This window comes from Macrotis lagotis, chromosome 3, assembly GCF_037893015.1.
Source record: "Macrotis lagotis isolate mMagLag1 chromosome 3, bilby.v1.9.chrom.fasta, whole genome shotgun sequence".
Lineage (NCBI taxonomy): Eukaryota > Metazoa > Chordata > Mammalia > Peramelemorphia > Peramelidae > Macrotis > Macrotis lagotis.
This window is the reverse complement of record NC_133660.1, coordinates 214,913,230-214,924,565: the sequence shown is the minus strand read 5'-3', so window position 1 is coordinate 214,924,565 and position 11,336 is coordinate 214,913,230. Positions and strand designations below refer to the sequence as shown.

At 37.1% G+C, this 11,336-nt stretch overlaps 1 protein-coding gene across 3 annotated transcripts in view; it reads right to left on the bottom strand.

Annotated features, from left to right (window-relative positions):
• Nucleotides 1-517: 517 nt before the first annotated feature.
• TBC1D14 (TBC1 domain family member 14) overlaps nucleotides 518-11,336 on the bottom strand; it is a 114,572-nt gene continuing 103,753 nt past the window's right edge. For all 3 annotated transcript variants that reach the window (XM_074229828.1, XM_074229829.1, XM_074229830.1), the window contains 2 exons: nucleotides 5,135-5,393; nucleotides 518-768 (listed from right to left, as the gene is read on the bottom strand). In XM_074229828.1, coding sequence (XP_074085929.1) covers nucleotides 703-768; nucleotides 5,135-5,393 — 325 coding nt within the window. In that variant the 3' untranslated portion in view covers nucleotides 518-702. The remainder of the gene's footprint in view (nucleotides 769-5,134; nucleotides 5,394-11,336) is intronic.

Genomic DNA, 11,336 nt, shown 5'->3' with positions numbered 1-11,336 from the left:
TTGGTATGATTGCCAATAGAGCAGGGGAACAGTCTCTGGGAGAACTTGGTACTCTTTGGATATTAAATGTATCACTTGCGGCAAACACACATGCTAAGAAACTTTATAAAGGCAACTTGGTAAAACTCCAAAACAAGCAACAGGTTTCTTCCCCAATAATGTGTAGTTCTTTCATTGTATTCATATATAATCCCATTTTCACTGAATGTTATCTTTGGTAAACGTGTTTTAAAAATATGACCCAGAGCTTTGGAAAAAAAAACAACTATTGGAATTAATACCTTCTTTAACAAAAATATGCAAATGAACTGGTGTCATAGATTAAGAGATCTTTAAAACTACATTTCTTATGCATTTTGGCTATAAGAATGTAAAGTACTGTCCAGCATTTCATACTGACTTGAGATTTAATTAACTTGCATGGAAACTGAAAGGAAAAACTTAGTTATTGCCCTTATTCAAAATCCTGCACAGAGTATGAGGGCTATGTACAATCAACATCAGGTCATCATGCCACTGAGCTTTTTAAGGCTAAGCCTTGGTTTATTCTTCAAAAGGTATGTGTGGGAGTATACTTTTAAGGCCAACTCTAGTACTATAAACAAAATTTGAAAATAATAGACTTGATGTTTCTCAGATGCCTGTATCCATTTGAAAGCAAGACAGCCACTGGAGATCTTCTACCCCAATATATCTGAAGTGTCAGTGTCGGAGGGAAGGACTTCCCCTTTCCATATCCCGGTTGTCTTTCTGCAATGCAAGCAGTACCTAAAAATCGGAGATGGGAGACAATCAAAAAGGCTGGCTGGAAGAGAACAGTTACATAAAAGAAAGGACAATAAAGGCAGTTACAAAAGGGATTCACAGCAAGTTTTACAGGGCATGCTATAGGACCCACTCTAATTAAACAATTCAGATAAGAAAATTTGCCACCTCAAGAACTTCTTGAGTTTTAACCCAAATGATACTGAGATACAATAGTACTAATGATAGACAGATATAGAATTTTACAACTGTCAAATGCTTTTATGCAAATTACCTCATCTGACACAATTAAACAAAGCCTATAAGAACATGTGACATCTACAACTCTTAACTCTTTGCTGCTAAAAGCTGAGGTGACTACAGTATTTGTCCCTGATATAGGATGATATACATCAATGAAATAATCCTTAGAATTCATTTTAGCAAGTAATTTCAAACTCTTCTCCCACAGACAAGATTTCATATTTATGAGGGATAAAATACAAAGCAGCAACAATTCAGGAACTAAAGAGTTAACTACAGCATAAACCATAAATTATGTCAGACACTGACTCCTTTCCCCATTTACTTTGGCAAACACTGTACTGTTCACTCAACAAAGAGAATTTCTAATAAATATATCAATAAACAAGTCAGATGGCACTTAGTTCTCTCAATTTGATTTTGTTTAATTTCCAATTCTAAACTTGGAATTTTCAAATTCTCTCTCCCCCTTTATCACTTCCCTATCACATTGAGAAGGCAATAAGAACAAAACCTAATTCAAATATGTAGAGTAATGAGAAACAAATTTCTACATTAGCCATGTCCAAAAGGAAAAAAATGTTTCAATCTGCAGTTTTAATCTATCCACATTCTAACTACTGGTAAATACCCTATCCCATCATGAGTCATTGGGAACTGTGATTGGTCATTGTACTGACCAGAATTCCTAAGGCTTTACAATATTTCTGGTTCTATAAAAATTGTTCTCCTGGTTCTCACTTCACTTTTCTTCAGTTCATTACAAGTCTTCTCATGTTTTACTGAAACAATCCCTTCATCATTTCTTACACCACAATGGTATTTCTATATTGATATATGATAACTTGTTCCATATATCCCCCAATTAATGGGTATCCCCTCAGTTTCCAGTTCTCTTCCTACCACAAAAAGCTGCTGTAAGTATTTTATATAAGAATCCTTTTCTTTTGTCTTTGATTTCTTTGGGATATAGGGGTTTTGTGTCAAAGACTATAGACACTTCACTACTTTTATGGGAAATTGTTCTCCAGAATTGTTGGACTAGTTTCCAGTTCTACCAATAGTGCACCTACCTATTTTTCATAGCCCCTCCAGAATTTGTCATTTTAGCTAATCTAGGGCAGTTATTTTAATTTGCATTTCTCTCATTATTAGTGATTTAGATTATTTTGTTTAATATTGGGCAGCTAGGTAATATAGTGGATAGAGTGCTGGACCTGGAGTCAGGAAGATTCATCTTCTGATATTCAGATCTGACCTCAGACATAGCTGTATGACCCTGAGCAATCACTTAACGCTATGTGCCTCAGTTTTCTGATCCATAAAACAAACCTGAGAAGGAAATGGCAGATCACTAATGTCTCTGCCATGAAAACCCCAAAGAGGGTCACAAAGAGTTGAGACACAGCTGAAAAATGGCTGAATCCAAATAGCTTGGATTTGTTCCACTCAAAACTATTAATTCATATCCTTTCATCAACTGAAGAAAGGCTCTGATTTGGGTATGCTGCACTTCATTCCATATATTATTTAGAAATGAACTCTTTATCAGAGTAACTTGTTAGAAATATTGTACCCACTTTGCTGCTTTTCTTCTAATTTTGGATGCACTGGTTTTATTTAATTTACAATTTTTAAACTTGCTTTCTTCTGATTCTTCTTTCACAATATGACTAATATGGAAATATGGTAAAACATGATGGCACATGTAAAACTTATATCATAGTTGTAGGGTTCAGGAGGAAAGGGAGGAAGTAGAAAAATGTGGAACCCAAAATCTTACAAAAAGATGAATGTTAAAAACTATCCTTAACATGTAATGTGATTTTATCCGCCCCCCCTCCCCCCCACAAAAAAAGAGTCTTCCTTTTTCAGAACTTTTCTTCCTTGGTTCTCTGTCTTAATCCAGTGCTAGAATGCTCCCACTGCAAGCTACTAGTCAATGCCAAAGTCAGCAGACCTCTCTTGTCTCCTAAGCAGCACTGGGTTGGAAAAATGACTCACTTTGACTGTTTTCTTAGCTTTCTTTACCAGAGTTCTGTCTGGAGCATTACAAACAAAATGGATAAGCTAGACAAAAATATTTATTCTCATTATACTATCTTGATTCTGCCAGTATTTAGTTTTTATGACCATATTATCAAAAGAAAATAGCTCCATCATAAGTTTTAACACCTTTTAGGAATTCTGAACCAAAAGAACAAATAAAAAATGATGCATATTTCACAAATACTAATAGACATCACTCACATTTGTGTGGTATTTTATAGTTTACAAAAACATTTTCTTCAAAATGACCCTGAGAAATAGATGGTGGAAGTATTATTCCTATTTTGCAAATGGGAAATATAACTATATAGAGAAAAGTAATGTACCTTGATTAAAGTCACAAAATATATGACAGAACTGTGAGAATCCCCTTTCTTCCTTCATATCCAGTACTGCTTCTTAAATCCTATACAGCCTTCTTAATCATGTCCACTAAGTATAAGTCTTTATATATATTTAACCACTACCAAAGAGAGTATATTAAGTGTATATATATATATGTGTACATATATATATATAATTTTTGCATAATTTAATCAAAATGCTAAGAGTCATGAGTAAAAGAGCTAAACTTTGTGTACATTTGGATTTATTTACCGAAAAATTTACCAGGAAACACAGAGAAAGGCAAAAATTTTATTTTATGAATGGGGGAAAAAAACTCTAAGATCTATCCCTATTAATCACTTCAAATATGGACTTGGTGGTGGTATTTCCAAAAACCTCTGACTAATATGACAAAGAGCTTATCCAGTATCCAACTGCTGGCTCAGGTCATCTCAGGACTTAACACTATTCCAAATCACAAAGAATGCCAAAGTTAGGGGCCTCAAAGAAAGGGGGGGGGGAATTAGAGTCAGCATCATGATTAATGTTCAAATGGAATTAACACTGATAAATAAACTGTAATGCCAACATTAGACTGTCTGATCCTCAAGGGAAAGAGAAGCCTTTTGCCTCCTCTTATATCACCAGTACTGCCTGGAACCAGTGCCTAGCACATGGAGGCATTTAAAGGCTGGCAGACTGACTGAAAATGGTGCATTCAACTCTGAACTGTCCACAGCAGTCCACTACCTATTCTTTTCATTCATCCCCAGTTATGCAGAGGAAACTGGGAAAAGTACCTTAAAAACAGTAATATGGATTATTTACATCATTATCATTTCAGAGGCAAAACGCCCCAAGAATTCAAGACTCATTCAATAAATAAATACACAAATTTAGGTGCTTATGGTATGCCTACACTGTAAGAAAAGGTTGAATTTGTTAATAATTTCCAGACATGTCTAATGTTTTGTGCTTTGAAAAACACTTTTCACAAGCATTATATTTTGTTTCTCCTTAACAACTACTTTCCAAGAAAGGTGGGGCAGAGATTTTTCTGCATTTAGAGATGAAAAGCAAGTCACAAATTGGAAATACCAAATGGGTACATTTTACTTTGTATGTTTCTTTGAAACAACAACAACAACAACAACAGGACCATAACAGAAATTATTGAGGTAATAAAAATGAATTTGGCCAGGCCAATTTATCTCTCCAAGCCACAAGTGCACCAAATTTATGTGTAAAATGGGGATGCAGAAACTATTTCAAAAGGTTGTAGGGAGGAGCAAATGAAGTAACATGGGAATGGAAAGTCAGAGAAATTAAATCTCTTGATCAAGATTGCAGAGTAAACTCTCAGATTTTTGGGCCAAGGTTTCCTAGTTCCTCATGTAGTGACAGTTTGCTAACAAGCTTTACTGTACCAACATTTCAAATGAAATAGATTTCAAACTCATTAATTGAATCATGTCAGTCTATTATATAGGATCAGCACTTTGCAGTGTCTGGCTAATTAAGCAAGTGTTTCACAAGTGCTTTACTGACAGACTCTATGATCACTGGAAAAAATCACTTCCTTTCAGTTAACTCATCTGCAAAATAGTAAATAAGACCTGTTGCACAAAGCTATTGTGTGAAGGGAGTTATATAAACTTTAAGATGCAATAAAACTGGAGTCATTCTATTTTTGCCTAGTAAAGTCATATATTCAAGGGGAAAACTTTAAAATGTTAAGAGTGTTATTTACCTGAGCCCATTTTTTGTTTCTACTTTGCATCTGAATTGCAGCAATAGATGTAAAGAATTCTTCTGAAGGCAAATCTTCTGGTAATTTTGTGAGGAACTGGGCTATATGAATAAAATCCATTTTGGTCAAAATATCTTCAAACAGTTTGAGGATTCCCAGGGCAGTTCGGAACAGAAACTCTTCCCCATCACGGCAGAACACATCCCATATTCGACAAGCCAGATCGAGTGGCAGAGATTTACTGTACAAGGTAAAAATCCTGGAAATGAGAGGGCAAGATTTTCAGGTGTAGGATATGAGGCAAAAAAAAAAAAATTCTTCAATACAGTCATAGTCCAAACCTTTTGAAAAAAAGAATACCTAAAACAGAAGCCCTGGTTTCTTTCTTTGTTATGAGTTCTCTACAATCTGCAATAATTTTTTTTTTAATTCTAAAATCTGTATTTTGGTAGGTTTTTTTTTTACTCCCTCTTCCAGCCATATCCCCCCAAAATTATTTATTTATTTTGAGGTTTACAGTATTTCTCCTAATCTCACTTCCCTCCCCCCACAGAAAGCAATCTGTTAGTATTTATATTGTTTCCAGGGTATATATTGATCTAAGTTGAATGTGATAAGAGAGAAATCACATCCTTAAGGAAGAAAAATAAAGTATAAGAGATAGCAAAATTACATATTAACTTTTTTTTTAATTAAAGGTAATGGTCTTTGGTCTTTGTTCAAACTCCACAATTCTTTCTCTGAATATAGATGGTATTCTCCATAGCAGATACCCGAAAATTGCACCTGATTGTTGCACTGATGGAATGAGCAAGTCCATCAACACTGATCATCACTCCCATGTTGCTGTTAGGGTGTATAATGTTTTTCAGCTTCTGCTCATGTCACTCAGCATCAGTTCATGAAAAATCCGTCCAAGCTTCCCTGAATTCCCATCCCTCCTAGTTGCTAATAGAACAATAGTGTTCCATCACACACACCACAGTTTTTCTTTTATAATTAAAAAACATTTCTTTTTCAAGGCAAATGGGGTTAAGTGGCTTGCCCAAGGCCACACAGCTAGGTAATTATTAAGTGTCTGAGGATGGATTTGAACCCAGGTACTCCTGACTCTAGGGCCAGTGTGCCAACTAGCCGCCCCTATACCAGTTTGTTAAGCCATTCCCCAACTGAAAGACATTTACCCAATTTCCAATTCTTTGCCACCACAAACAGGGCTGCTATGAATATTTTTGTACAGGTGATGTTTTTACCCTTTTTCATAAATCTCTTAAAGGTACAGACCCAACAAACCATCAACAAGCATTATATTCAATGGGGAGAGGCTAGAGGCATTCCCAATAAGATCAGGGGTGAAACAAGGGTGCCCATTATGACCACTACTATTCAATATCATATTAGAAATGTTAGCTTCAGCAATTAGAGAAGAAAAAGAAATTAGAACTGGGAAGGAAGAGACAAAACTCTCACTCTTTGCAGATGACATGATGGTATACATAGAGAATCCCAAGAAATTATCCTAAAAACTACTGGAAACAATAGCAATTTTAGCAAAGCCGCAGGATATAAAATAAACCCTCATAAATCCTCAACTTTTCTATATATGTCTAGCAAGATACAGCAGGAAGTGCTAGAAAGAGAAATCCCATTCAAAGTAACCTCAGACAATATAAAATACCTGGGAGTCTATTTGCCAAGACAGACTCAGAAACTTCTTTGAAAACAATTACAAAACACTTCTCATACAAATTAAATCAGATTTAAATAACTGGGTAAATATCAACTGTTCATGGATAGGCAGAGCTAATATAATAAAAATGACAATTCTACCAAAACTAAACTACCTTTTTAGTGCCCCACCAATCAAAATTCCCAAAAATTACTTTAATGAATTAGAAAAAATTGTAAGTAAATTTATATGGAGAAATAAAAAGTCAAGAATTTCCAGGAATTTAATGAAAAAAAGTGCAAAAGAAGGGTGCTCAGCCTTACCTGATATAAAATTGTATTATAAGGCATCAGTTATCAAAACTGTTTGGTATTGGCTAAGAAATAGAATGGTGGACCAGTGGAATAGACTAGGTGCAAAAGCAGGAGACGATTATAGTAATCTGCTGTTTGATAAACCCAAAGAGTCCACTTATTGGGATAAAAACTCTCTCTTTGATAAAAACTGTTGGGAAAATTGGAACTTAGTATGGAAGAAACCTTAGATCAGACCAACAACTAACACCCTTTATTAAGATAAGATCCAAATGGTTACAGGATTTAGACATAAAAAACAATACTATAAGCAAATTAGAAGATCAAAGATTAGTTTACCCGTGAGATCTATGGAAAGGGGAGCAGTTTATGACTAAGGAAGAGATGGAGAACATCACCAAAAACTATCTAGATGATTTCATTTACATTAAATTAAAAAGATTTTGCACAGATAAAACCACTGTAACCAAGATCAAAAGAAATGTAGTAAATTGGGAAACAATCTTTACAACTAATGATTCTAACAAAGGTCTCATTTCTAAAATATACAGAGAACTGAATCATATTTTTTTTAAAAAGCCATTCCCCAATTGACAAATGGTCCAAGGATATGCAAAGGCAATTTATAGATGAGGATATCAAAGTAATCCATAGCCATATGAAAAATTGCTCTAAATCATTAATTATTAGAGTAATGCAAATCAAAGCTTCTCTGAGGTACCACCTCACACCTCTCAGACTGTCCAATATGACCAGAAAGGATAATGATCATTGTTGGAAGGGACGTGGGAAATCTGGGACACTATTACACTGTTGGTGGAGCTGTGAACTTATCCAACCTTTCTGGAGAGAAATTTGGAACTATAACCAAAGGGCAACAAAAATGAGCATACCCTTTGATCCAACAATACCACTACTGGGTCTATACCCTGAAGAGATGATGAAAAAGGGTAAAAACATCACTTGTACAAAAATATCCATAGCAGTCTTGTTTGTGGTGGCAAGAAATTGGAAATCAAGTAAATGTCCTTCAACTGGGGAATGGCTTAGCAAATGTGGTATATGTATGTCATGGAACACTATTGTTCTATTAGAAATAAGGAGGGACAGGAATTCAGGGAAGCCTGGAGGGATTTGCATGAACTGATGCTGAGTGAGATAAGCAGAACCAGAAGAACACCGTACAGCCTAACAGCAACATGGGGGTGATGAGCAACCTTGATGGACTCGCTCATTCCATCAGTGCAACAATCAGGGACAATTTAGGGTTGTCTGCAATGGAGAATACCATCTGTATCCAGATAAAGAGCCGTGGAGTTTGAACAAATTTCAAGGACTATTCCCTTTAATTTAGAAAAAAAAAAAACAGATATCTTATTGTTTGATCTTGTTATCTCTTATACTTTTTGTTTCTTTCTTAAGGATATGATTTCTCTCTCATCACACTCAATTTGGATCAATGTACAACAAGGAAACAAAATAAAGACTGACAGATTGCTTTAAGTGGGGGGGAGTAAGATTGGAAGAAAAATTGCAAAACTCAAAACTCAAATAAAATCTTAAAAAAAAAGAAGGTACAGACTCAGTAGTGATATTGCTGGATCAAAGGGTATGCACATATTTGCTTCCCTTTGGGTATAATTTCAAATTGCTCTCCAGAAAGGCTGGATGAATTCACAGCTCCACCAACAATGCACCAGTGTCCCAGATTTCCCACATCCCTTCCAACACTGATCATTGTCCTGTTGGCCAGTCTGAGAGGTGGTGAGGTGGTACCATAGAGATGCTTTAATTTGCATTTCTCTAATAATTAGTGATTTAGAGCAATTTTTCATATGACTATGGATTGCTTTGATTTCCTCATCTATAAATTGCTTGTGGATATCCTTTCACCATTTGTCAATTGGGGAAATGGCTTGTCTTTTTTAAAAAAGGTTTGACTTAGTTCTCTGTATATTTTAGAAATGAGTCTTTGGGGGGTGGTGGAGCCAAGATGGCGACAAGAAAGGATCAAATCTTAGGTGCTCTCTGATAAAACTTCTAAACTAAGGACTCTAATTAAACTTTCAAGAGACAGAACCCACAAAAGGACCCAGAGAGGCAGTTCTCCTACTCAAGGTAAGCGGGCAAAGAGTAGAAAGGCTCTGCTCCCCGGGGTCAGAGGGGCGGCCCGACAGAAGCATGGCCCACCAGAGGGGTGGCCCACCAGAGCGAAAGAACTTCAGCCTCCCGGAGGCAGCCCCAACTCACAGCAGCAGGGGAGTCTCCTGAGCTACACCCCGGGGTAGCACCAGGCACAAAGTGGGGGAACAGCGGGGGACCTCTGCCAGTGCGAGCACGTGGAGCCCAGTCAGGGCACACAGCGAGCAGCATGGTCATTCAGCAGCCTAGATCCAGGAACAGAAGCAGGCAGAGCCAGTAAGCAGGAGCCCCCAGGGCATGAGCCCATTGAGCTGAGAGAGGGGAGTGAAGAGAGAGAGACTGCAGAGCTCTGTCCTCTGTCCCTGGAACAGGACTCTGGGGCTCTGACCACATTCAGATCCTAATCGCAGTCTAGGCCCCCCCATAGAACAGCAGCCCCCCTCCCCACCTTGGCCCCTTGGCAGAGGGGGGCGTATATGGTCATTCACAGACCAGGAGGGAGGACAGAGCCTCACATACTGAGGCCCTTGTGGGAGTGCCCCAAAAGCTCAGGAAGCACCCCCAAAACAGGCTTAGGCTGGGAAAATGAGCAAGCAGAGAAAAAAGAGGAATACCATTGAGAAATACATTATCTATGATCCCAAGAAGGATCAATATACTCAGTCTGAAGATGAGGAAACACAAGCTCCTGCACCTAAAGACTCCCAGAAAAACAGAAACTGGGATCAGGCTATGACAGAGCTCAAAAAAAGACTTTGAAAATGAAATGAGGGAGTCAGAAGAAAAACTGGGAAAAGAAATGAGAGAGGTGCAGGAAAAACATGAAAATGAAGTCAGCAGTTTAGTCAAGGAAGTGGAAAAAAATGCTGAAGAAAATAGCATGCTAAAAACTAGCTTAGGTCAAATGGATAAAACAGTTCAAAAAGTTATTGAAGAGAAGAATGCTTTAAAAAGCAAAATTGGCCAGATGGAAAAAGAGATAAGAAAACTCTCTGAGGAGAACAAATCCTTCAGACAAAGAATAGAATTCAGGGAGATTGATGAATTTACCAGAAATCAGATATCAATACTTCAAAACCAAAAAAATGAAAAATTAGAAGAAAATGTGAAATATCTCATTGAAAACACAACTGATATGGAAAACAGACTTAGGAAAGATAATTTAAAAATTAATGGGAATACCTGAAAGTCATGATCAGGAAAAGAGCCTTGATATCATTTTCAAAAAATTACTACAGGAAAATTTCCCTGATATTCTAGCAGAGGGCAAAATAGAAATGGAGAGAATCCACCAATCCCCCCGAGAAAGAGATCCCAAAAAACCAACCCCTAGGAATATTATAGCCAAGTTCCAGAACTCCCAAGTCAAAGAGAAAATATTACAAGCAGCCAGAAGGACACAGTTCAAATATCGTGGAGCTGCAGTCAGGATCACACAGGACTTAGCAGCAGCTACATTGGAAGCTCGTAGGGCTTGGAATACAATATACCGGAAGGCAAAAGAGCTTAGAATGCAGCCAAGAATGAACTACCCAGCAAGGCTGAATGTCCTCTTCCAGGGAAAAAGATGGACTTTCAATGAACCAGGGGAATTTCAAATGTTCCTTTTGGAATGGCCAGAGATGAACAGAAGGTTTGATCTTCAGATACAGGACTCAGGTGACGCATGGAGATTGGAGGAGAAAGGGGAAATATGAGGGACTTAATAAGGATGAACTGCATGTATTCCTGCATAGAAAAATGACACTGATAATACTCATATGAACCTTCTCAGCTAATAGAGCAGGTGTAGAGGGAGCTTTTTTAGTTGAAGAACAGGAGAAAGCTGAATTCAAAGATAAAATATGGTAAAAATGGAGTCAATAGAAAAAAAAGGGAAATGGAATGGGAGAAAGAAAAAGGAGAGGGGGAATAGGCCAAGATATTTCATATAATAAGATTTTTCTTTATTATAATGAACTATTGCAATGATATAGAAGGGGGGAAGGCAAGGGGGGAAGGCAAGGGGGAATGAGGGAATCTTCACTCTCATCAGAGGTGGCTAGGAGAGGAAACAGCATATATGCCCAATGGGGTA